General features: G+C 48.4%; 1 protein-coding gene across 1 annotated transcript in view; it reads left to right on the plus strand.

The window, feature by feature from the left end:
* MAPK1 (mitogen-activated protein kinase 1) overlaps nt 1-26,406 on the plus strand; it is an 87,686-nt gene extending 61,280 nt beyond the window's left edge. Inside the window, exons 4-9 of the mRNA XM_068562713.1 lie at nt 335-451; nt 7,585-7,699; nt 7,967-8,098; nt 18,395-18,504; nt 20,318-20,443; nt 24,880-26,406. Coding sequence (XP_068418814.1) covers nt 335-451; nt 7,585-7,699; nt 7,967-8,098; nt 18,395-18,504; nt 20,318-20,434 — 591 coding nt within the window. The 3' untranslated portion in view covers nt 20,435-20,443; nt 24,880-26,406. The remainder of the gene's footprint in view (nt 1-334; nt 452-7,584; nt 7,700-7,966; nt 8,099-18,394; nt 18,505-20,317; nt 20,444-24,879) is intronic.
* Nucleotides 26,407-27,106: the final 700 nt, after the last annotated feature.

Consider the following 27,106-nt stretch of genomic DNA (forward strand, 5'->3'; position numbering starts at 1 on the left):
GGGTGACCTTATTTTCCGAGCAGAACAGTTTTTGTCAAGTGGCCTAAGCAAGGTTGCTGTGGGATAAGCAGATAATGAGAGGTGAGGATACCTCTGAAGATGTGTTCTGTTCAAGACTCCTCCAGCCTGTTCCTGTCTGATGCACGGCAGCTGCCTTTCAGATTGTGACGATTAGGTAAGAGTGAGTGTGTAGAATTCCAAGAAGTATCTGCCACATAGGAATGGTAGCAGTTACTTGTCATCATTACTGCTGTTGTCTTTTTTGTGTTTATGATGCTTTGATGTTAAATTGGTTAGAATCTCTAAGAACGTGTCCTGTTTTTTTCTCTCTTAGATCTGTGACTTTGGCTTGGCCCGTGTTGCAGATCCGGACCATGATCACACAGGGTTCCTGACGGAGTACGTTGCCACACGTTGGTACAGGGCTCCGGAAATTATGTTGAATTCCAAGGTAAGGACCAAGTTTGCATAAAAAGAAAACCAAGAGGCAAAAGAACTTTGGACATGAGTTGCAGTAAGCCTCCCACTCAGTAAGTCTCTTTCCAACTGGGTTGAGGCCTGGCCTGTCTGGCCAGAACCAAGGTATGTCTTTGTCTCCCATTCAACACTGAACTTCTGGGCCCTCGGCTGGGGTAGTGCTGATGTGTTATAGAGTTGGAGGGCCTGCCTCCCTGGTCACTGGTACAGTGAATGGTCTGTGTCCCACCCCCTGGTCAGCTCTCCTGCAGTCCTACCTGGGGCAGCTTTCACTCCTGCGGCTGCCGCTGCCAGGGGCAGGCTGGCTCTGTGTCAGAGATGAGCTCTGTATACGGTGTGTGTTTCTGTGAATGCGGACCAGAGCTTTTCTGTAAAGGTCAGACATACCTGATAATGAAGAATGTCTCTTTAGCAAAATTATAGTATAGTTGGAAGAAAACATTGGTGTGGAAAAAATAGGAGCTGCTATAATTCTTTCAAAATTATATGACGGTCCTGCTTCCAAATGGTAGTCCCTGTATCTGGATCGAAAGCACACTACTAACAAGGTCTTTGTCTGGGTCATAAGGAATGATTGAAAAATTTATAAAAGCAAGAGAAAGTGAAGTACAACATCCTTGTTAATTGTATGAGCAACAGTGGCAAACAGTGAGGGCTGCTCTGGGGATTCAGTTTTGTTTTTTGTTTGTTTTATCTTTTGGGCATGCCACACGGCATGTGGGATGTTAGTTCCCTGACCAGGGATCGAGCCCATGCCTCCTGCATTGACAGCACGGAGTCTTAACCACTGGACCACCAGGGAAGTCCTGGAGTTTCAGTGTTTTTAATATATCATTTGTAAATAGTATTTGAATAAGGTGTCACATTTGAGAAGTTAAGTGCACCTGACATCTAATATCTAATCCTGTATCTCATATCTCAAGACAGATTCTTGATCTTGGTTCCATCTTCCATAATGTAACATTAATATACATGAAGAAAAGCTATAAAAATAGGGACTTCCCTGGTGGCTCAGTGGTTAAGACTCCGCACTCCCAATGCAGGGGGCCTGGGTTCGATCCCTGGTCCAGGAACTAGATCCCAGATGCATGCTGCAACTAAGAGTTCGCATGCCGCAACTAAGGAGCAGGCAAGCCACAACTAAGGAGCCCGCCTGCCTCAACTAAAACCCAGTGCAACCAAAAAAAAAAGAAAGGAAAAAAAGCTATAAAAATAGACTTTGGACCCCATGTTCAGGTGTAGGAACCAGAAATCATCCTGAGAGGCTTCGTGGGAATGAAAAGAACAGGTGTAATTAGCCCACAGGCTGCATTCTCTTCCTCCATTCTTTACAAGTGAAAGGGCTTGGGATGTAGGTTGCTTTTGTGAGGAAACTGAATTTGTTTAAAGCAGTTAGTTATTCTTGATATCATACCTGTGTTTAGTTTAGCTATGGAAGTAAAATTCCATTAAAATAAATTCCATTGTAAAGAGGGATTTGGTGTAACAGATGTTTCAAAGGAGAAAATGTTGTGTTGATTCTCTCATAATTCTGTACGACAATCCCACACAACAGGTTCTTGCTATGGACAGACGGGCCATGTGACAGCCGCTCCACGCCAGAGGCGCCCGTGTGTGCAGCAGAGCCTGCCAGCTGGAAGGAAAGCTGTCCTTTGCGTCCTGGGGCCTTGTGGTCTTACAGCATCCGTCCCCACTTGAGCCGCTCCCCTGTCTTCACTTCTTGGCCACCCTCCAGGGGGAAGTAGCCAAGAGGGTGACCTCTGTTTTTGCAGAGTTAACTATAGTCAAAACTGAGTTTGAATCCTTTTTTATTTATAGCACCTCTAGCCTGAGAATGTTACTTATAGCAGTGTATTCAGGATTTTCTTTTTTACTGATTTAGAACATTTTCACACCCACAGAAGAGAGTCCAGTGAACACCCATATTCCCCTTACAGCACGAGCTGTTGACATCTTCTGCCTCCCTCTCTCTCCCCTGTCTCTTCTCTCTCTTCCCTTGTGTCAAACCCTCTTGACACTTCACCAACATAAACCAGCACTGCACACCTCGACTGATGCTAGGAGTTCACTAATACTCCCGAAAAGGCGGTGTGCTTCCCCACAGCCGCGGTACCCTGTGAGCGCCTGTGACGGCCGGCGCTCATTCAGTGCCATCCCAGTTGTGTGTGTGTGTCCCCCACTGCCAAAGTTCTTCACAGCTGTTTGTGAGTGGTTTTCAGCCCATGATCTAATCGGGTTTCACACGTGCCCCATCTGGGACAGTCCTCCCACCTTCCTGGCTTCTCCATGACGCGGAATACTTGGCAGAGCGCAGAGGTGGTGTTGTGCCCAGCGGGTCTCTTTCTGAATTCTTGGGACTGGCTCCTCCTGATTAGGTTTGGGTCACACTTTTCTGGCACAAACCCCACAGAGTCTTGGAAGCCATCTGTGTGGCTCCTCTTGTTTCCTGGCAGCCTCTCCTCCAGGGGTGTGCCCTTGAGGACCATTGTCTCCACTGCAAAACGTGATTTTCTAAATTGATTGTTCCTTTTATATCGATGGGCTGGCATTCATCTGTGAAGAAGAGGTTTCCCCCTTTTTCTCTTCCTCTGACCCCTGTCTTTGTTTTGAAAACATGATTATGGACTCATGGTGGCTGTGGGGGTTTTTGTTTGTTTGCTGTCCATTATCTTCTTTTTTTTTTTATACTCATTGTCCCAGCTTTGGCCAGCTAGAGCGCTCTGTGTGTGTGTATTTGTAACAGTTCATTTTGATAGAATTTTCAATTCACAGAAGCATTGCAAGAAAAGAAAAGGCAGGGGTTCTCAAACATTCTGTTCTCAAGACTCCTTCAGTGTCTGAATGTCTAAAAATTTATCCAAGACCCCAAGCAGGTTTTCTTTATGTGGGTTTTATCTATCAATATTTACTATATAGAAATTAAAACTGAAACTTTTTTTTTTTTTTTTTGGCTGCGTTGGGTCTGTTGCTGTGTGCAGGCTTTCTCTAGTGGCGATCAGGGGCTACTCTTCATTGTGGTGCGCGGGATTCTCATTTCAGGGGCTTCTCTTGTTGTGGAGAATGGACTCTAGGGCACGTGGGCTCAGTAGTTGCAGCGCGCGGGCTCTAGAGCGCAGGCTCAGTAGTTCTGGCGCATGGGCTTAGTTGCTCCGTGGCATGTGGGATCTTCCCAGACCAGGGCTCGAATCCATGTCCCCTGCATTGGCAGGCAGATTCTTAACTGCTGAGCCACCAGTTTGGAGCCCCAAAACTGAAACTTTTTAAAGTATTTATTAACTCTTAAATTAATTTATATTAAAGTAAATGTTAAAAAGTTCTCAGGACTTCCCTGGTGGCGCAGTGGTTGAGAGTCTGCTTGCCGATGCGGGAGGCACGGGTTCGAGCCCTGGTCTGGGAGGATCCCACATGCCGCGGAGCAACTGGGCCCGTGAGCCACAACTACTGAGCCTGCGCGCCTGGAGCCCATGCTCCGCAACAAGAGGGGCGGCGATAGTGAGAGGCCCGCGCACCGCGATGAGGAGTGGCCGCCGCTCGCCGCAACTAGAGAAAGCCCTCGCGCAGAAACGAAGACCCGACACAGCCAAAAATAAATAAATAAAAATTTAAGCTGTTTAAAAAAAAAAAAAAAAGTTCTCATTTAAAAAATGTTTATTTTCCACAACAAAAACATTTTAGTGAGAAGAGTGGTGTTCTCATCTTTGCAAATCTTTTCAGCGTCTGGCTTGATTTGAACACTGCTGGATTCTCAACCTGGTTCTGCATTCAGTCTGTCAGATATGTTGTTTTGGTGAAGTTAGTGAAGAGTTAGTGAAGTCTTCGCACGAAGCTCGGAAAGGGAGAGTTAGTAGTCTTTTCAGCTACTCTTGGCTCTTCATTGATACCACACCAAAACCCAGCAGAGGAAAGGCTAATTGCCACATGAAATCTGAAACCATGGCATCCATTGCTCTTCCTGACACCGACACCCATGTGTGATTCTGTAACACAGAGCATTAGGGAAGCACGGTTCACTATTGTCACATTTCACGTATAATATCCTGTAATGTCATGTAACCTCTAGAAAAATCTCCTGTACACATGTGAGAGAATGAGTGAAGAGGAAAACAGAATCACAGTCGTATTAAAGCAGAGGGAAGCCGCCTCACAGAGCTGCTGGCTGGAACTGTCCACCCTTCACCTCAGGTGCACACTCACTAGCTCTTTATGTTTTGTCCCATTTGCTTTTTCATTCTCTGTGTGCCTGTTTTTGTGAGTCATTTGAGAATGGATTGTATATGTGCACCTTTAGCACTAAGCATTTCAGCGTTTGTGTCCTTAGAACAGTAGTTCGAATGTTCCCTGAGGACATTTGGTTGTGTTTAGAGACATTTTTGGTTCTCACAACCAGTAGGGGAGGTGCTGCCGGCATCAAACAGTGAGAGGTCAGAGCAGTAGCGAGCACCCTGAGGTGCGCAGGCCAGCCCCCCAACAAAGACTTGTCCAGCCCAGAGCGGCAGCAGCGGAGGTGAGAAAGAAGGGTGTTCTTTCACGTGACCGTAGTACAGTAATCAAAAGTGGGAAAATTAACACTGATCCAACAGTAATGCCCCGTTTATATTCAGATTTTGGATATTGTCCCAATAATAACCTTTATAGCTTTTCTCAATATGTGTGCAAGGCTCACACGTTGCATTGTTGCTTTAGTCGCCTTTAATCTGAAATAGTTCCTCAGCCTTTCTTGACCTTGATGTGTTTTTTTTTGGCTGTGTTGGGTCTTCGTTTCTATGCGAGGGCTTTCTCTAGTTGTGGCAAGCGGGGGCCACTCTTCATCGCGGTGCGTGGGCCTCTCTTGTTGCGGGGCACAGGCTCCAGACGTGCAGGCGCAGTAGTTGTGGCTCACGGGCCTAGTTGCTCTGCGGCATGTGGGATCTTCCCAGACCAGGGCTCGAACCCGTGTCCCCTGCATTGGCAGGCAGATTCTCAACCACTGCGCCGCCAGGGAAGCCCAACCTTGATGTTTTTGAAGGGTGCGGGTCAGCTACTTGTAGCATGTGCCTCAGTTTTGTGTCATGCATTTTGGGCATGAATACCACAGAAAGAGTGTTTTCTTCTCAGCGCATCATCTGTCATATCAGGAGGCATACCTGGTTTGTGTCGGTATCGGTGAAGCTCATGTTGATCTTTTGGTTAAGATGGCGTCCTCCAGGTCTCCACCATCATTATGGTTATAGTTACTGTTAATTATAGTAATAATAATTACCACGTTGGACTTCCCTGGTGGCGCAGTGGTTAAGAATCCGCCTGCCAGGGCTTCCCTGGTGGCGCAGTGGTTGAGAATCTGCCTGCCAATGCAGGGGACGCGGGCTCGAGCCCTGGTCTGGGAAGATCCCACATGCCGCGGAGCAGCTGGGCCCGTGAGCCACAGCTACTGAGCCTGCGCGTCTGGAGCCTGTGCTCCGCAACAAGAGAGGCCGTGATAGTGAGAGGCCCGCGCACCGCGATGAAGAGTGGCCCCCGCTTGCCGCAACTAGAGAAAGCCCTTGCACAGAAACGAAGACCCAACACAGCTAAAAATAAATAAATAATTAATTAATTTAAAAAAAAAAAAAAAGAATCCGCCTGCCAATGCAGGGGACACGGCTTCAAGCCCTGGTCCGGGAAGATCCCACATGCCACAGAGCAACTAAGCCCGTGCACCACAACCACTGAGCCTGCGCTCTAGAGCCCACATGCCACAGTTACTGAAACCCATGTGCCTAGAGCCCATGCTCCGCAACAAGAGAAGCCACTGCAATGAGAAGCCCGCGCACGGCAACAAAGAGTAACCCCCGCTCGCTGCAACTAGAGAAAGCCTGCGTGCAGCAACAAACACCCAACGCAGCCATAAATAAATGAATGAATCAATCAATCAATCTAGTAGGAAATTGTGGGGAGATACTTTAAATCTCTGTAATTTATTGAAGATAATTGTTTTGAAGTTCAACCCATTTTATCAGAGCTGTAGATCTGATCATTAATTCTTTGATTTTCAAAAAATACTTTGCTATGTTTCCATAAACTTTAACATTTGGATAAATTTTTTTCCCTCTAGCTGTTCTCCACATTTCTTCTTCTATTTATCACTATACCTAAGCATTCTCCATAAAACTCAACTTATATAGTAACATCTTTCTTTTACTGTTGTATGATAATTCTTCCATGTCTTTTCACTGAATTCCTTTAAAAGAAAAAATATACCTGAAAAATGAATAGAAAAAGGAGGTAAGCAATAGGGATCAGTGAGACATGATGGTGCCGGCACGTGCTTCTTTTTGGCAGAGATCATGGGTAATTGTTGTGTTTTGTTTTTAAGGATTTTCAAAATGGATAAAGATATTCTGGAAATGTAGCAATGCCCCCCCCCTTATAATTAATTTATTTACTTTTTATTTTTATTTTTTGGCTGCTTTGGGCCTTCGTTGCTGCGCGCGGGCTTTCTCTAGTTGCGGCAAGTGGGGGCTGCTCTTTGTTACGGTGCACGGGCTTCTCACTGTGGTGGCTTCTCTTGTTGCGGAGCATGGGCTCTAGGCGCCCGAGCTTCAGTAGTTGTGGCTCACGGGCTCTAGAGTGCAGGCTCAGTAGTTGTGGCGCACGGGCTTAGTTGATCTGTGGCATGTGGGATCTTCCCGGACCAGGGCTCAAACCCGTGTCCCCTGCATTGGCAGGCAGATTCTTAACCACTGCACCACCAGGGAAGTCCAGGTTTCCAAAATGAGTAAGTGGGCCACAAATGTCCTAAAGCAATCAGTGGTTGTTTCTACTTTTTTCTTTTTCCAGCTTCAGCTTACAAGGATTCTGATTCTTTCTCTCAAATCATTTGAAAAAAGAAATGAAGTATACTGCAAAAATTCTAACTTAATAACAAGTTAATCAACTTTGAAGAGAGAAATAAAATCAAGCAATCTGGGTTGTTTAGTGTCTTATAAGAAAGCCAAATGATATTTGTCTCTCCATGGTCTCTTATTTCTGGATTATAGAGCCAGAGGAGAAGCTGACACTCCAGCAGCCCTGTGCCTGTCATGCAGAAAGGTCTCGTTGTGTCATGGAACAGCAGAGGTCATTCTCCATCTTCTCTCCTTTCCACTACAGGGCTACACCAAGTCCATTGATATTTGGTCTGTAGGCTGCATCCTGGCAGAGATGCTCTCCAACAGGCCCATCTTCCCGGGGAAGCATTACCTCGACCAGCTGAACCACATTCTGGGTAAGGTTCCTGAGCATTCTGGGGACCCACTGTGTACATCAGAGTACCCTCATGAAATTCAGAAGAGTTCCAGCAACTCTTCAGCCTGTGATGGACATGAGCTTTTTTTTAATCTTCCTTGATTTAAAACATTAAGGACTTTGTAAAAAGCATTGGGAGGTAGTGAGAAGACATTGAATGTCAGTGCCCATTCCGCCCCACTGCTGATGGTGTGCAGTTGGTTTACCTTGGTCTTGATAATTAACAGCTGATTATTTTATCTGATAGGTATTCTTGGATCCCCATCCCAGGAAGACCTGAATTGTATAATAAATTTAAAAGCTAGAAACTATTTGCTTTCTCTTCCGCACAAAAATAAGGTGCCATGGAACAGGCTGTTCCCAAATGCTGACTCCAAAGGTAAATGTGATTTCATTGATTATTTTTCTTAGGCTTAGCTTTTATTTGTTTCTTTGTCTTATTCATTAAAGCAGTAGGTCACTAGTCTATGGCTGTTGGATAATGCCTTATTTGGTGCTCACTCTTCATTGCTTTCTTCCCTCTTATTTAGGAGCGGTGGCCATAGGGTAAGGGAGTCTGGAGGTGACTGTTTAGTTTTCCACATTTTAGTTCCTTTGCTACTTTTTAACTTGGATTAAGTTCAGTTTTTTTAAGGTCATCTTGTCATTTGATCATTTTGAAAGTCAGGTTTATCACAGAATAATTCACATAGAGTAAAATTCACCCTTTTTAGTTGTGCAAGTCTTTGAATTTTAACAAACGTATGCAGTCCTGTAACTTCACCACAGTCAAGTTTTGGAGCATTCCCATCGTCCCCAAAAGTTGCCTCGTGCCCCTTCGTAGTCAGTTCCCTCGCCTAGTCCCTGGCAATCAACATCTGATCTGGTTCCTGTCCCTATGGCTTTACCTTTTCCAGAATGTCATAGAATTGCAATTATGTAATATGTAGCCTTTTATGTCTGGATTCTTCCACTCAGCAGAATGCATTTCAGATTTAGATTTATCTGTACTGGTGCCTATGGCAGTCTCCTCAACAAATGGTGCTGGAACAATTAGACATTTGTGTGCAAAAAATAAGTAACATGGACCTAAACAGAAGGACTAAAGCTATTAAGCTTTGAGAAGAAAACCAGGATAGAATCTTCATGGCCTTAGGTTGGGTGAAGATATCTTAGATATGTTCCAAGAGCATGTTCCATAAAATAGAAAGGTTATACATTCAATTTTAGTCTTTGATATCTTATAAGTTAATTTTGTTTAATAATTATATTATCCTTCATTCCTGCTTAACATGTACCTGTTAAATATATTAGGCAGCTATTTTTTTAACTTTACACTGTCATAAAAGTGTGGTAGGCAGAATAATGACCCCATGCCCAAAGATGTCCGTGTCCTAATTCCCGGAAACTGAATCCATGTTAGGTTACATGACAGAGAGGGGTAAGGTTACTCGTCAGCTAACTTTAAGGTGGGGAGATTAGCATGGGTTGTCCAGGTGAGCCTGGTGTCATCATAGGGGTCCTTAGAGTGGAAGGAAGAGGTCAGAGGAGGGAACCCGAGAACAGCTTGCTGACATGTTGGTGCAATGATTTTACAATATTTACATCCAGTCTGCTGTTGACTGGATTTTAGCTTTTTCTAATATGTGTGTATGCATATATGTGTGTGTGTGTGTACATATATGTGTATTTTTTAACGTTAACAACGATTTACTTAGATGTTAAATTTGTTTTATGTGTTGACCTGAGCCAAGTTTCAGAAACACTTGGTTTAAAATTGAATTTCTTTTGGATATAAGAGGAACTGTCTTTTAAACTCTCTGATATAAAGGTAGTGTATGATTATGGTAGACAGTTTGGACGTATAGAAGAAGTAAATCAGAGAATAAGAAATAGTCTTAATTATCAGAATCCCAAGATAACCTTTAATGTTTGCTCTACCAAAGTGTGCACAGCTTCTACCTATTTAGTTATATAATGTATTCTAGTTGCAGAATTTTCAAAATTAGAACTTCCCATGCCTTGCACGTGTTACTGATTAGATTGGCTTGTGTGCTATATCGTCCATCCCAAGCATGTTACCTACCTAGATCTGATTTCCTGAGTTGCCTTTTTTAAGAGGTGTGTACATAACAAAACTGTATAATTAAGACCTTACAAGAAACAGAACTCTTGGGCTTTTCTTCTGTTTGTTTCCTCACTCTTTTCTCTAGTTAGTCATAATTTGCATCAAACTATTTGAGGTTTTTTTTAGCTTATTTTCCTTAGGTTCAGGTCATGAACTTTGAGATTGGTTCTTTCAGATAATAATTAACCCCACTAAAATCCAGTTAAATTTGAATTGTAGGTATTGGGTGAATATAATGAAAAAGCGGGGAAGAACTATACATAGAATCAAGTGGAAAGATGGAGTTTAGTGCTGAAATGGGCATAAAACATCATGTGTCCAGAGCACAGGCTTTGCAGCCAGACCTCCCTGGTTCAGTCCACAGCCCAGCCGCTTACCAGCTGAGCGTCCTTTGGACAAACTACTTAACCTCTCTGGGCCTCTGTTTTCCCATTTATAAAACATTAGTACCTGCATCACAGGGTTTTGTGAATGTCTATACTTCTGGTATTGGTAGGACTAGGTTCTGAGATCTCAAGACAGAGTTTTTCATTTATATATCTTGGGTCCTTTCTGTGTCTCTCTAGTTATAAAGAACGGGTACATAATGTTCCCTTGTGGGTGGCCTGTAGTGTCTTTCACAACCTCATGTTGGACATTGACGTTCACATCAGTTATCTGTTGCTGTGCAACAAACCCCTCCACAACTCCGGGCCTTCAGATCACCCCATATGATGCTGCACACCTGAAACTTAGAAACAGTTCAGTCAAACCAAACCAAACTATAACTAGGTTAATGTGGCACCTTGTGAAATGAGATATAGAAGAGGATCTTACTAAAATTGACCCTTATTACCAAAAATTTTAAAAACCCGACCAGCACATATTTGTTGCAAAGCCCACGGGGCTGGGTGCAGCTGGGCGGGTCTGCTCCGCTCGCCTCATGCTGCGTAGCCTAAGGGTGCCTCACAGCACCTAGCACCCCGTTGGCTCTTATCCTACAGTGGACCAGACTGGGCTTCTCATGCTGGCAACGGCATTCCAAAAGAACCAGAGCAGGAGCTGCAAGGTCTCTCCTGGCCGGGTCTCAGAAATCGACATTTCTGCCACAGTCTGTTGGTCAGAGCACATCACAAGGTCAGGCCCGACTCAAGAGGGGGAGAAATGAATCCACCCCTTCGTGGGAGGAGCTGCAGAGAAATGGGGGCCATATTTATCTGCCACCAGGTTGCTTCTAGTTTCTTACTACAGCATTGGTAAATGTATTCATTTAATAAATAGATGGGTGTCTATTCTAAGGCCCTGGACATAGAACAGCAGCAGTAAAACAGATTTAAGAACCTGCATGCAGGTAGCTAATAGTCTAGATTTGCATGAAAATAACAGGAAGAAATGAATGGAAGACCTCGGGGATCTCAAGAAATTAAAACTTTCAAGCTGAAACACTGGTGCTTTTAAGTCTGGTTAATAGTATTGGGTTAGCCAAAATGTTTGTTCAGATTTTTCTATAAGATCTTATGGGAAAACCCCAGTGAACTCAAATAGTTCACAGAAAAGGAAATGTAAATGCCTCTTAAATATAGGAAAAGGGACTCATTGTTATTTATTATATGAGATACGAACATTGAAAGGTCAGTAATTCCATTTTTTTCCCACTCATCACAGTAGCAAGAATCACGGAGTTTGATAACCCACTGTGTGGTCAAGGCTGTGGGGAAGGGGGATCTTCTCAGAGGCAGCTGGTGGAGTGTGAATCCATGGAGTCTCTCTGAAAGGCAGCTTGGCAATTCTGTCACATGTCTTTTGTTCCAGCAATTCTGGGTATTGCACTTTTGGGTTTGCCAACCAAATGGGGGGAAGTGACATTTTAATTTGTTTTTCTTTAATTAAGAGTGAGGTTGAATATTTTTTCACGTTTGTTGGAAATTTCTGACTGCTGAGTCTCTTGAACCAGTAGTAGTGTAGATTTTTCTTCAAAGGAATCTAGCTTAGGATTCTTTCCACAATTACTCCCATGAGGGGGAAGAAATGATTATTCTTCAGCAGATGGTACTGGGCTAGTTGAATAGCTATTTGGAAGAAAATCAGTTTAAATCACTATTCACACATCAAAGTGAATTCCAAAACAATTGATGATCAAATACTTTTTTAAAAATCATACTATTAAAAACTAACAGGGACTTCCCTGGTGGTGCGGTGGTTGGGAGTCCGCCTGCCAGTGCCGGGGACATGGGTTCGAGCCCTGGTCCGGGAGGATCCCACATGCCGCGGAGTGACTAGGCCCGTGCGCCACAGCTACTGGGCCTGCGCTCTAGAGCCTGCGAGCCACAGCCGCTGGGCCCGCGTGCCGCAACTGCTGGGGCCTGCAAGCTCTAGGACCTGTGCTCAGCAACAGGGAGAGGCCACCGCAATGGGAGGCCTGCGCACCGCAGCGAGGAGTGGCTCCCGCTCACCACGGCTGGAGGGGGCCCGCGCGCGGCAGCGAGGACCCAACGCAGCCAAAAATAAATTTATTTAAAAAAGGAAAAAAACTAAATATTCAGAGCATTCAGTATTTTTCTGATCTCTGCGTGGGGGAAGAATATCTTCATAAGCTTTAAAAACAAACCAGGATGGCGCAGTGGATAAGAATCTGCCTGCCAGTGCAGGGGACGCGGGTTCGATCCCTGGTCTGGGAAGATCCCACGTGCCACGGAGCAACTAAGCCTGTGTGCTACAACTACTGAGGCTGCACTCTAGAACCTGCATGCCGCAACTACTGAAGCCGACGCACCTAGAGCCCGTGTTCCGCAACAAGAGAAGCCACCGCAAGGAGAAGCCTGCACACCGCAATGAAGAGTAGCCCCCACTCGCCACAACTAGAGAAAGCCAGTGCGCGGCAACAAAGACCCAACACAGCCAAAAATAAATAAACTAATTTTAAAAAAAAAAACAAAACCAAGAAGACAAACATAAATGAAAGGTAGTAGATTTAAAAGTTTAAAATTTAAACTAGATTAGACCAGGTGTGGACAAATAGGTGTAATTTGCTCTAGATTGAATAAAATTTAAAGAATCCCTGTCCTGTTTTGTTGATGGCCACATACATGGTGGTTAGGCCCTGTGCTCTGTGATTGGCCTCCTGAGTGCAGACTTGTGACCTCACTTTTTCACATTTTCCTCATCTCAAAATTGGGGCAAGTTTTACCCACCTCATAGGATAACTGGGAAGGTTGAGAGCTAAGAACATTAGGGAGGGTTAAGAACAGTAGTTCTTAATGTTAGACTTCTCGTTAATGTTATTAGTGTTTAAAGAGCAGAGAGAAATCTAAGACATCAGTGGATAAATACATGAGCAAAGGACAGGAACACACAACTTCCATGGAGAGGTACTGAGCCGAGGGTCACTGTGGGAGGAGCCAGTCGGGAGTTAGCAGTTGAGAGTTTAGTCTGGGCCGTGTTAAATTGTTAGAAACGGCTTCCCTGGTGGCACAGTGGTTAAGAATCTGCCTGCCAATGCAGGAGACACGAGTTCGAGCCCTGCTCCGGGAAGATGCCACACGCCGCGGAGCAGCTAAGCCTGTGCGTCAAAACTACTGAGCCTGTGCTCTAGAGCCTGCGAGCCACAACTACTGAGCCTGCGTGCCACAACTACTGAAGCCCGCACGCCTAGAGCCTGTGCTCCGCAACAAGAGAAGCCACCACAGTGAGAAGCCCACACGCAGCAATGAAGACCCAACGCAGCCGAGAATAAATAAATAAATTTTTTAAAAAATTGTTAGAAACAACCTCAGCGCTAACTGTTCATTGTTCATGGATCAGAGTCAACTGATACATCTACTCAAAGGAATATTATATCAAGTCCCTAAAAGTGATTTTTACAAAGTTTTTGTAGCATGGGAAAATACTAATGAGCAGTGTTGACTGAGGAAATAACACAGCCTTTGTTATGTATAATATCATCTCAACTGTGTGAAAGAAGATGCACAGGGAAATTCTACAAAACGTGTCCGGAGATGAGCAGTGGTTCCCACTGAGTGATGGGGCTGTGGGCGTGGGGTGAGTCATCACAGACTGGAGGGTCGGCTCTTTGAGGCCTTCTCCGTCCACTTCATGAGAACCCACTGGGACTGGCCTCAGCCGGAAGAAGGACTTCACCGGCTCTTGGAACCGACGGGCCCAGCAGGGCTTGGATTCCGGGCTTAGCCGCTTTGCCCAGAATCTGGACTTTGTCATTCAGCGTTGCCTTCCTCTGTTCCATCTTTCTTGTTAACCAGCCTCTTTTCTCGTGGTGACACGATGGCCACCAGCATCTCCAGGCTCACACTGACCTGTTTCCTGATAGTTTTAGCTCAAGTGTGGGGCTGACGCTCACTTCCTCTGTGTCCACACCCTTGACAGTCATTGTGGCCAAGAGAACCTGGTGAATGTGGCCGAGCTGGTGTCACCGCTCCCACGGGCAAGCCTGAGAGCTCCCGCATGGCAAGTGCAGCTCCGTGTGGTTAGAGAGCAGGGGACACCGGTGCGCAAAGCCAGCAGACGGCTGTCAGCGCGTGAAGAAAGATGAGGAATTCTGTTCTCTTGGTCCCACTTTTGTTTTTCGTTTTTTTTGTTTTTTGGGAGTTTTTTTTGGCCATGCCATGCGGCATGCGGGATTTTAGTTCCCCAACCAGGGGTCGAACTGGTACCTCCTGCAGTGGAAGTGCAGAGTATTAACCACTGGACTGCCAGGGAATTCCCCTATTTTTTGAAATTTTTAAAAATGCTGTTCTTGTGAGAAGTCTGTGTCCATTTCTCAGATAACCTGGTATTTGAAAAGCCTCCAGACTTTATTACTGCTCCTGTAAATGCGTGTACATACATATAAGTTCTCAATGGGATAATAAGCTGTATCCTATTTCGTTACCTACAGAGAGTTTCTGTATACAGAGAGTGAGAGTCTTGAGCTGACAATAGATTTAGGAGTTTTTTTAACAGATGGCATTTGAAATCCTGGAAGAGGCTGGGGAGGTGAAGAGTGAGATGTATAAAGAGCTGGACAAGAATCTTCCCTGGGCAGTGCGGGAGGGATGGGGACTCTTGCAACCTGTAGAGGAGATGGACACAGATAACGGCTTGTGAGAATGTGGCCGAGTTCAGCACCTCCACGTGGCACAGAGGCCTCCAGTTCAGGTCATGGGTGACCACATAAGAGGAGTGGGAACACGGAGACTGAAAGGACTGGGCCAGGTGAGGGCAGCAGGGGGAGCCACAGCAGGGAGGATCGACTTTGGGTGGGGAGAGGGTCCCCTCTTTCCACAGAAGGATGCATGTGGATCTGGTGGAGGAATGTCCAGGAAGGTCACCCCTGGGGATCTTGATTTTCTCAGAAGGATGTGCTGAGAGGAATGAGGGCCAGTGGGCAGGAAGGGCATGATCCACCCATGTGAGTAGAGAAGGGCTGACCAGGGCTTTCCCCGAGCTCTTGGGGACCATGATAAGATTAAAGATCTTGAGTTTCTGTGGCTCAGCAGTTCTTGGTAGTGTGCTCCTTAGACCTCTAAGGTCCCCAAGATCCTTCCAGGGGGTTGGTGAGGTGAAAACTTCTTTCATGACGACACTGAGGCATCCTGCACCCTGTCCCTTGTGCTGCCATCTGTGCTCAGTGCAGGGCGAGGCGGCAGTGCCAGCCTCCCAGCTAAAACCAGGGCAGCTACGTGTGAGGTGCCCTTGGTGAAGCAGCACAGAGAACTTGCTTTGTTGTGTGCTGTCCTTTGTGCCAGTCTTTTTAGTGCTCCGTGTGACAGCGTGGGATAAGTGCACGCAGAACACATCTGCCACGTACTGAGTGCAGTGGTTTCCTCAAAGGATAGTGCTGTGCAGTTGTTTGAATCGTGAGTTGAATTAGCCGCTTTTTTTTTTTTTTTTTTTTTTTTTAAGTTTTTTTAAATTTTTATTGATTGATTGATTGCTATGTCGGGTCTTCGTTTCTGTGCTAGGGCTTTCTCTCTAGTTGCGGCAAGCGGGGGCCACTCTTCATTGCGGTGCGCGGGCCTCTCACTATCGTGGCCTCTCTTGTTGCGGAGCACAGGCTCCAGACGCGCAGGCTCAGTAGTTGTGGCTCACGGGTCTAGTTGCTCCGCGGCATGTGGGATCTTCCCAGACCAGGGCGCGAACCCGTGTCCCCTGCATTAGCAGGCAGATTCTCAGCCACTGCGCCACCAGGGAAGCCCTAGCCGCTTTTTAATAATTGATCCTCAGTAGTTTTCAAGAGTAGGGCTCTGAGATCAGAAAGTTTGAGAAGCACTGTTGCAGTGGCACAGTCTACACAGGTGACCTTTTTCTCTGGCCCTGCTCAGAAATTCGAGCTGAGGATGGAAGTGACAGATGGCAACCTTGATCTGGGATCAGAGTGTTGCTGGGTAGGTGAGATGGCCCCAAAGCAGTGCTGCCAGCCGGGTGACCCGCCCCAGGACCTGGAAGGAGAAGTGATTGATGAGCTGGAAGGGTGGGGTCATGTTGCTGCACACCCCCCGGAGTTAGAGGGGAGGTGTGGGCTCATGGCCACCACCAGGGAGAGTCAGGATCGTGGTCGGATGTCATCCTGGCCTTGAAGGGGCTTCAGTCTTTTAGGGGAAATAAAATCTGCATCCAAGGAAGCATATGCACAGCCAGCGTGATTCATACGTCAGAGTGGTGCCAGCGGGATGCTGAGCATGTGGGAGGAGGGAGGCCGGGCTCTCTGACTGTGGGAGCAGCACCTGCCAGCTGCTTCCCATCTCCCCCCGCTCCCCTCCTGTAGCTGCGAGCAGTGCAGAAATAACGCTGCAGTCAAAGGAGGCTGGAGAGCCAGTCAGTTTTCAAGTAGAAAAAAAAACAAAAACTCTTTTCTTTTGAAATTGTTGGCTAGGATTGAACTTGAAGGAACTGAAAGGTCTGTTTTAGGCGTGCGTCAGCTGCAGAGCATCCAGTTGCCTTGGAGTGCATCCCTCCTTAATATCAACAAGACTTGGAATTTAAAAATAATGCTGTTAGACTCTTGACTGTGGCTGGGCCCTCGGCTTCTCCTGACATGGACGGAGGTTATCTGATCTCAAGGCAGTCCTTGGGGAAATGTCTGTGAGCTCTAGGGGAGGGGTGCGGGTGCGGGAAATGAGGTCGGTTTTAGTACCTGTGTTAGGTATGGTAGGGCTCTGAGGCCCAGCAGGTGTGTTCGCCCGTCATCCAGTTTGAAACTGTACTATTTGTAGAAATTCATTATGTGGGCTTTAAAAAAAAGTACTGGTTTTCACACTTCACTTTATGGACATGAAAAAAGTCCTTTGTTGTGTGGAATTTCTCATCATGTCCAACACACAGTGTACCACATCGATGATCTCCTGATTGAAGGTGAGTAGGGGTGGTGTGCAGGGATGTGCACGTGGGGGCCCCGGCCTCGGGCAGTGGGGCACCCCACCCACCTGCTCTCTCCTGGCGACTTCCTGGCCAGCCGCCGGCTGCTCTCCATCGGGGAGCACATTTCCTAGTGACTACAGTGATTTTCCATCACCGTTCTTTATCCTAGAGCTTAGAGTCGGGTGCTCATTTGCAGATGGACGAGGTTGATAACCTAATAAGAAACTATTACCATGAGTAACACGGCTTCATTAAGTAGATGCCAGTGCTTTTGTTTTTGTTAGTGTCAATACATTTTCTAAAAATGTGTGTTCTTAATAATTACCTAGTAGTTTTTAGATTTATTTCTTGGAGCCCTTGGATTTCTCAGGGGTGTCTCAGGGCCGTGAGCACCACTGGTCTGAGCATTGTTAAATAAAAGGAGACAGTTTTAAAAGAAGCCCTCTTTGTTACCTCTTTACCAGAACAGTGATGTCTTTTCTAGCATGTATTCTCCCTCATTGAAACCTACTTCTGACACTAAATACAGGAAGCATTTTGTCACATGACTCTTAACCCTGGTCCCAGCTGCTGTCAGCCGTGCCCCTTGGCTGTCCTCGCGGCCTGAGGTGGTGCCTAGACACTCTGCAGAGGGCCCAGGGCAGGCTGCTCAATGGCCACCACCTCCGGCTTGTTCCTGTTGGCCCTGCACTTGCTGCCTTGCTGCATTGTCGACATGAAAGAGGTGGTCAGGGCTGAACTGCCGGCCAGGTCGAGAGAATACTTGTAGTTTGGGGCCTTGGAGAAAGACGCCAGGCTGCAGAGCAGGCCAGGGGGCCTGTGCTTTACACATGCCTCTCAGCTGGGACCTGGAAGGAGGAGGCTGAAACCACATGGGAGGCAGTGACCATTGCAGAAGTGACTTTGGAGTTGACTTAAGAGCAGTACATACATAAAACCTCTGCTTTTGACCCTGCGAGCAGAGCCATGATTTAGGACAAGGTTTTGGGAGCAGACTTGGGCTTGAATCCTGGGCACTATGTGGAGCCTTTGCTGAGCACATCACCTTCGTGAGTCTGGGTCTCTACTAGCAGGTGCTCAGACTCAAGCTCAGAGATGGAACAGGCACCCCTGGGTGGCGGGGGCTCCTTTAGCTCGGTTGTCTTGTGGGTCAGTGGACTTAAACAGGAAGACGAGAGAGTATTTCATTGACTGTTTCTTTGGCTTCTCACCTCTGCAAAACCTTTCTCTTTGTAGCTCTGGATTTACTGGACAAGATGTTGACGTTCAACCCTCATAAGAGGATTGAGGTGGAACAGGCTCTGGCCCACCCGTACCTGGAGCAGTACTACGACCCAAGTGACGAGGTGAGAGCCTGCACCCGCCCGGCTGAGTGGCCCTGCCGTCATGTGCCTGAGACTAGTGCTGTCCCCACAGCCTGAAGCCCCTTCCTCTAGGTCCCCTGCATAGGGTGGGGCTGGGGAAGTGGAGGGGGAGGGGAGCACAGGCAGGGAAGGGATCCCAGGACTGTGGTCACGGCCTGTGGCAGGAAGAGACATGGAACCGCAGGGCCCGCCCTGAGGGTGGAGGGGAGGAGGGGACAGGTCAGCCAGGACAGTCCCACCAGAGCTTGGTGGCTTCGTGTCTGCCTCCCTATGTGCCTCCCTAGAGACACGAGAGCCTGTCATGAGGAATGCTGGTCACAGAGGTGCGTGTGCGAGTCTCCAGTGCACACTGGGCATCCAGGTGAAGGTGCTGTATGTCGGGCATCTTCTGTCCAAAAGTCCCCATTCCTTGGCTCTTTGGTTCCTCTGGGGGCTCACTTTTAACTTTGTTCTCTGGAGGATAATGAAGGAAAGTGCAGTAGGAACCAGAAATGTGGATCTTTCTAGTTGAGGCTCAAATGCATAGACAGTAAGCCTTCACACCCCTGTTTTTAAAAAAGGGAGAACCAAGAGGAGTGTGTTAAAGGGGAAATGGAAGAGGAAAGGAAGAACTAACTACAAAAGTGAAAAGCAGTTACATGAAAAAGAGGAAATCAAACAGGAAGCATTTATCAGTCAGCTTCCCCTTCCACAGCCTTTCCCGGAAACAGTTGACGCGACCTCCGTGGTACATAACAAGGCAGCAGCTGAGAACATGGGACCTGGGGCTCTTACTGCCCTGTGAGCTGGCGGTTTCCTAAGCCCCACGTCCTACTTTCAGGCTGGGGTGGTACCCCACACCCCAAGGGGGCCAGGCAGATTAGAAGGGTGGCATGTGTAGGGTCCCGTACGTCGAGCCCTCCTTCAGGGAGGGGAGCTGCTTGTTTTTCTCTTTTCCCCCTTTCAAGAGGCCAGGGCCTAGCGCAGAGTTTGGGGTGCACGTTTCCTTCCCCTTAATACCTGGTGTGAGGGTGACACGGATAAGGTCTGGGGTGCCTGGTAACAGCTGTATCGTCATCAGGTTCTGTAACATTGCATTCATTTGGGGGCGGGTACTTACAAATCAAAATATTAACTGACTAATTACATCTTTTATCATTGAGTATGCATGGAGGTTTTTTGATATGAATAGACAGTATTAGCTTTCTGGTTATTTATAGAGAGAGTATACTAAAAAAAAAGCGAAAACTTGCAGAAAAAGACAAGAAAGATCACTTTGTAGTCTTGTTATGCAGTTATCATTATTAAAATTTTGGAGTGTTTCCTTCTCAGTCTTATATTTCTATAAATTTTAAAAATAAAGTAGAATTCATTCTGTTTAACACAAATATGGGCATTTTGCCATGATTTTCACCTTGCTTGTGGCTTCATTTTTTAATGGCTCCATAATATTTCTTCATATAAAGATAACCGTAATGTATGTAATCAAATGCATTTATTCAAGTATTGAAGGTCTTGATTGTGTACACATAACCACCACCAGCAGCAGCCCTCCCATCACAGCAGATTCCTGTGGCTGCCATGTGCATGCAGTGCCTGAAGACATTGGAGAATCATGTGGGGACGCTCCTTCTCACTGGTTCAGGGCTCTCGGGAGGTGCACTTCCGGGACTGGGGCGCAGCACAGGGCTGCTCATCACAGGTGCCAGTCCTGCCGTCTCAGTTCCAGAGCCTGAGCCGTGGTCTTTCTGTGGAGCAGTGAATGACTGCCTCAACCACAACCACTTTTGTCTAAACATTCTGTTTTCTTTTCAAGCCCATCGCCGAAGCACCGTTCAAGTTTGACATGGAATTGGATGACTTGCCCAAGGAAAAGCTCAAAGAACTCATTTTTGAAGAGACCGCTAGATTCCAGCCAGGATACAGATCTTAAATTTCTCAGGTACCTGGAGCTTTACCATATAGTAAATCCTAGCAGAGGAGACAGGTAAAAAGTGTTTAAAAAGAGGAAACACAAATCTCAATTTTAGAGAATATACGGAACGGGAGAGAGAGTGGGGCTTGTTGTGTTAGAACTCTGTAGAAATGAGCAGTGAGATAAAGAATTATGACCAAGGGTTGAGGCACCTTCTGGGGAAATGTTTTGGACAGACCAGCCCGGGACAGCTGGATGGCCGGGCAGCGGGGTCTGCAGACAGGTGACCGAGGGGGCTCCGGGCAGGGTTACGAAGTGGGGGAGTTCTGCAGCGGTGGGCATTGGGGGTTCTCAGCTGGATCTTAAGTCCATTCTCTTCCGCCTGGGCCTTTTTATTTATTTTCACATACTGGGGTCAGGCTGAGGGTTGGTCTGAGGTTGCCTGTGTTGGGCAGCATCCAGGCTTGAGATCAGAAGCTGCTTGAGGTATTTCACACAGAGGGTGTGTGATCAGTCAGGAGGCTGTGGAAGGGCTGGAGAGCGAGAGGGGGGTGGTGGGGCTTCCTGCAGACGGGGGTATGCAGGAGCTGAGGGGAAGCGATGTGGTCAGCAGGCCGGGAGGGTGCCGGGCCCCTGCCGGAACTGCAGCTGTTAGAGCATCACCATTGCTGAGGAGCCCGACTGCCACTGACCCAGGGACCTCAGGGACCTGAGTCACCGCCACCCTCCAGTACCTCTGAAACCCAGGACCACCCCTCCTGAAGAGCCATGTGTCACTAGAGGCAGAAGAAGGAAGGCTTTTCCTCTCAGTGCCTGCCACTGGCAGTCCCACCAGAAGCAGCTGCCAGGGACAGGCAGCAGTGCTAAGGCAGGGTCCCAGCCCCAGAGCTCAGAGCAGGGGACAGGGAAGGGCAGAAGGGGGACCACAAGCAGATGCGATCAGCTCACCTACTCACAGAGACACCAGGGCTGGACTGGGGCAGAGGAGAGGGTGGGAGAGGAGCTTCCAGACCCGGGGCTCAGACTGGGGTGTGGTCGGGAGAAGCAGTGACTGCAGGGGAGTGAGGGGAGCAGAGCCCGAAAGACCCCGATTACCTAACCAAGCAAGGGAGAGGGACTGGCAGGCCCTTGCTGGGACACACTGGAGGGCAGACTCCAAGCCCGAGCACATGTGCCCCCAGCAGCCAACCTTCAGGAAGTGTCTGAGCAGGAAGGGGAGATGCCGCAGGGGATAGGGAGGCCAGTCCGGTGGGGTTGGAAGCGTTCATCCGTCCACACATCATATCGGGACAATTTCTTGAAGAATTTGTTGCACACAAGGCACTGCGCGGTCATTCACTGACAGAAGGAAACCGGCCCCTGGGACCCAGCCGTTTTCACCCCTTCCTGGCCACTCTGCCTGCATTCACGGTGGGGGGATTGTCTCTGCCAGGGACCTGCTCTCCCGTCCCCGTGTCCGTGCCAGGTTGGCCTGGCTGCCTTGGGTGAATAAGCTTTTGTTTGGCTCTTTACAGCTTAGGCCACTGACCCCTGGCCTGGAAGGTTGAGCTGAGCAACTTTCTGCACGGTCCCTTCCATGGGTTGCTTTCCTGTGTGTTCGTGGCCCCTGATTTCCCTGCCTTCTGGTTTCAGGGCATACATGCTGTGTGCTCACCCCAGTGAGCAGAACAGACAGGACTGAACGTGACCCCCGAGGAGCACGTGGCCTGAGAGGGGAGAAAGACACAGACCATCATGCACATCTTTGGTGTAGAACATCTGGGGGTGATGGAGCTATCAGTTTGTCATTGTTCATTTAATCCCCGTCATGTACTTCTTAGTGCCAGGTAGGAGGGAACGGATGGGTAAGACCCAGGCTTTGCTTTCTAGCAGCCTGATGGCAGGACCCGGGGAGTCAGGCCCAGCATCGTGGTGCTGCACCAGGGGAGGGTTCGGCCCCAAAGATGCAGAGCGCCAGGAGGGGGCGCCCCGCTGGTGGGGAGGGGCCCGCCTCTCCTCACAGGTGGTCTTAGGTCCTGAAGTGTCAGGGCAGCTGACACTGGGCAGTCTGGGTGGTGGGACCTCAGCAGGGACTTGTGGGGTGGCTGGTCAGGCAGCAGGCATAGGGGAGCGTGACAGCGACCAGGGTCCTGGGCCGCAGGACAAGGCTGCTGACTGGATGCCTACTGGAGGCCATTAGCACACGGGGACCGAGCCCACCCGGGGCCCACCCCAGCTCTGAGTATCCAGGGTTGGGGCCTGTCACCAGTGGAGGCGGTGGCAGGGGGGTTGCTCTGTGTTTAGTTCACTTCCTCCAGGCACACAGAAGGCACAGAATGTGCTTGTAGCCTGATTTTTTTCCCAAACGTTTTTTAAATGACAATTTTCACCTATTCTGAGAAGTTGAGGGTTTTACAGTAGACACCCATATTCCCACCACCCCAATCCTATGATTAACGCTTCGTTATACTTTCTTTGCCTTCTCACGTATCTGTCCATCCATTCCTCCATCTACCCATCAATCCATCTTGTTTTTTTCTGTGCATTTCAAAGGAAATTTCCAACATCTAGACTGACTTATAATTTAGTCATCTAGAATAGAAAAGTGAGTGCAGAGGAGGGTGGGGCGGGGGCGTTGTTAAGCTCTGGGCCAGGTTCTTTCACAGACATTGCCTTTTGATGATCACAGCAGCGTTCTCTGAAGTCAGCACACAGCCCAGGTCTACGACTGACGAAACTGAAGGAGTGTGTTTAAGCATTTTGCTCAAGATTATACATCGGTGGCAAAACTAGGCAGAGAGTCCAGGTCCTTTAGACTCAGAAATCTTTTTTCACCTAGATTTGCTCCCCAGGGAGATGGAGGGACCGTGGGTGTGAGTTCCCACCCTGCAGCGAGGGCAGAACTGCGCAGAGGAGAGCCTGGAGGTGACGGTGCTGTGACACACGGGGCCGCCTGGGAAACGTGCTTGCACAGCTGTGGGGGCTTCGCTGGAGGGGACAGCAGGGACCGCTTCAGAGGAGACCCTAGGTGTCCCCTGATCGCTGATGTTCTTAGTGGCGGCTCTGAGTGATTGTAAAGGGTCAAAGTATGTTCGTTATATTTTGTTTAACGGGCTCTATTTTAGAAATGTTTTTACTGGAAAGGTAAAAAGGTGTAAGTGGTTAATACGTTGTGACAAGTCTCCGATTCCTCCAGCCTCGGGTCAGCCTCATCCTTACAGACCGTCTCCTTACCTGCTTCCCCGAGAAGCTGGGGAAGAGGAGGTGGTGCCTGCCTTTCTTCCTCCTCCGCCCATCAGTGGACTTTCTCGGGGGGTGGGGGAGGACTGATTACTAGAGGCATTAACCTCTTGTTTCCCTTTGGTTTCATTAAAGATAAAAGCATTTAGGGCAGTTTTAGTTTTCTGCCAGCTGCTAGGTGTGGCTTCAGTTCATGGTGGCACGCCTCTAGGAGGAGGGTCACGTCTTGTCCCCGAGCCCGTCTCCCCGAGCAGCAGACAAAGACTATCCACCTGGCAGTGCCTGTGAGCCAGGTGACACCTGCCGGTGGGCGTTTAACAGGCCACGTCTCCAGGGCAAGGAAGGTCTGCTTTGGTCGCATCCTGACACACTCGATTACCCTCCTGCTGTCTCCACGTGGCTTCGTTGTGAGACAGAGAATGTGCAGCTCTCCTCCCCAGGATGGTCCTTGGGGTGGAGGGAATTCCCGTGTCCACCCGCGCCCCACCCCCAGCCGTCTGTGCTCACAGCTGAGAACTGCTAGTCTGTAAACGGGTGGAATGGATTTAACCCAGAATATAATTTCCTCAAGTAAAATAGAGATGTTAGGAGAGTGATGGGGGACCTTGGGGGCCTCCTGAGGGATCCTCGGGCGTCTGCAGGGCTGGGGGGCCTGGCGGGACAGCAGCCATTGGGTCCCCTCCTGCCCTTCCCGGGTCCAGGCCCACCAGCTTCACGCTTCCTACCAGCACTTGGTTGTGCTTGTTGTGCTTAGTCACAGAAAACTTGAGCATTAAAAACAACACACTTTCTGCCTCCTGTGTGGTTGATTCTGACCTCCCTGCTCATCCAGAGAGAGAGACGTGCTGAGAAGAGGAGGCAGAAGCGTTTTCCACTTCACACATGTGTTTACAAAGATTCTCAGACTCTGGTTTGGACCGTTGGTTAATAAATGGCATCTGGGGAATACTGACGCTGGCCTGGCTGCGAGTGAGCGTGCGTGTCTCCCCCTGAGTGTTCTGGAAACATCCTCTGTGAAACATCTGAGAGGAGGTGCCCGGGACCGGGGAGGGTGGGTGGAGACAAGCCCACCCTTGAGGAGCCTCGGGTGTGACTCATGCCACGTGGTTCTGATGGAAATGACCTTTTCTGCAGGAGTGTTTTTCCTTTGCTTTTTCACTCTTCCATTTTCCTAGCACTGCTGCTGCTGCCTTTCCCACGTGGTTCACCCTTAGCTCACAGTCGGTCTGTCTGTTTCCCAACAGGACACGGGCTCCGAGGACGGGCCACGCACAGGCATCGCTGTTCTTCCTCCCAGCTCCTGACCCCGGGCCCGTCTCCAGCCTGTCTCGGCGTGTCCACCTGACTCCTTTGAGCCGTTCGGAGGGGCAGTTTCTGGTAGTTGTGGCTTTTATGCTTTCAAAGAATTCCTTCAGTCCAGAGAACTGTTCCTGGCACCCCTGTGTGTGTCGCCCTCCGGTGACCTGTGGCAGTACGTACTTCAGGGCACCTACTGCTCACCTTGCTTTAGTCACTAATCGCTTTCTGGTTTGAAAGATGCTGTGGTTCCACCCTCCCTAGTTCTCCCTCCCGATGCCCTGCTGACTCCGCCCTCACCGTCGGTCACTGCGTCTCACCTTTCGGGAGGGCAGCGGCTCCTCGGGCACTTTAAGGCAGTGACGGCCCCTCTTTGCACTCCTCTCCCACCCTGCCGGGGCCCCTGCAGCTCGTGCTCCCGCCCCTGGACCCTGTGGGTGCTCGTCAGCACCTCTCCTCGTGTCATGTTAATCCCTAGCAGATGTGAGGTATATGTACTGCTTGCCCAGCGTTTAGAAAATTCAGTCCTTTTTCTAAATAAAAGGAAGAAGTCCTGCATCGGGCAGTTCCACCTGTACCATTTACAGGGGCACAACACTTGCCAAAATGTGTTATATGCAGTTCTGGGTGTTTGTAAGACTTAGGCAAAAAGATGTAAAGTGGCAGCTTCTCTCGGGATTTGGTGAGAGGTGCGCGAGGTCATGCAGGCTGCCCAGGTGTCGTGGGGCTGAGCTCCACGCCCAGTGGGCACAGGTGCCACAGGCGCTGTGGCCATGCTCGACGCCTGACGGTCTAGCAGAGAGGAACACTGCATCTTTCAATGAGAAAGTGTACACTTCCTTTTCCTCCTACAGCATGTCAGCATCTCAAGTTCATTTTCAACCTACGATATAACAGTTTGTAATAAAGCCTCCGTGAGCTCATGACTGGAGCACTGTTCTGTCGTCAAGTGCTCGCTCACGTCTCTGATGTCACCGAGCTCAGGCCGTCAGGAGCAGCTAGCACTAGGTTCTGCGTGCGTGGAGCCCTAGCCCCTGCCCTCCTGAGCCCTCTAGTGTTTGTTCCCGCCGCCGCACCCTGTGGTGTGGACTCGGTGTTCTGTCCCGGTGCGGTGCCTCCTCTTGACTCCCCCACTGCTCTCTGGTGAGAAATCTGCCTTGTTCAGTAATTACTGTACCCTCGCATGACTGTTACAGCTTTCTGTGCGGAGATGACTGTCCAAGTGCCACATGCCTATGATTGAAACAAAAAATCTATTGTTACCTCTGAGTTGTGTTCCACGGAAAATGCTATCCAGCAGATCACTTAGGAAAAATAATTCTATTTTTAGCTTTTCATTTCTCAGCTGTCCTTTTTTTCTTGTTTGATTTTTGACAGCAATGGAGAATGGGTTATATAAAGACTGCCTGCTAATATGAACAGCAATGCACTTGTAATTCATGAAAATAAATGTACATCTTCTATCTTCACATTCATGTTAAGATTCGGTGTTGATTTCCTCTGGATTAGCGGGTCCAAATGGACCGTCAGGCTCAGTCTGTGCTTTAGAACAGAAAGGCTTGCAGGCCTCCCCTTCCCACCGGGCACTGCCCGAAGACTTTGCTTTACGTCAGGTGATTTAGAAAGGATTTCTGGAGGGTTCTTTTTTCCTTCCACACAGCAGAGAATCAATTCTGACATGTTCGTTTCTTCAGATCATAGGTCTGCAGTGTTCTGTCAGGCTCTGATGAAGCAGTCCAGATGTCTCAGGTTGGATTCTCTGATTCTTTCTAAAGAGGGCCGGCCTGTGTCCCAGTTGAATGCTGGGAAGGGCTCCACCCCCCACCCCCCAGCCCAGCGTGCTGGTGATCACACCTCACGGGCCAGAGCAGGTGGCTGACTCATCCTCAGAAGTCAAAACTATATGTCTAGGTTTTTGCCCTGAGATACGTGATTTTCACCTCCATGCACAGAGCTGCCTTGTGAAGGTCCACACAGCATTGAAAAGATACAGAGATTTGAATGTTCTTCCGTACGTTTTTAAAGGAGCATTGATAGTTTTATTGCTCTTGTTTCTTTGTACTTTTAAAATGGAATGTTAGCAGTATTATGAGGTTAACCTGCAGTCCTCTAACTAGAAAGAAAGCCATAGCCTTGGTTACTAATCCCTGGGGACTCTAGGCTCTTTCCCCTCCC

The sequence above is a fragment of the Eschrichtius robustus genome, chromosome 14, assembly GCF_028021215.1.
Source record: "Eschrichtius robustus isolate mEscRob2 chromosome 14, mEscRob2.pri, whole genome shotgun sequence".
Taxonomy (NCBI): Eukaryota; Metazoa; Chordata; class Mammalia; order Artiodactyla; family Eschrichtiidae; genus Eschrichtius; species Eschrichtius robustus.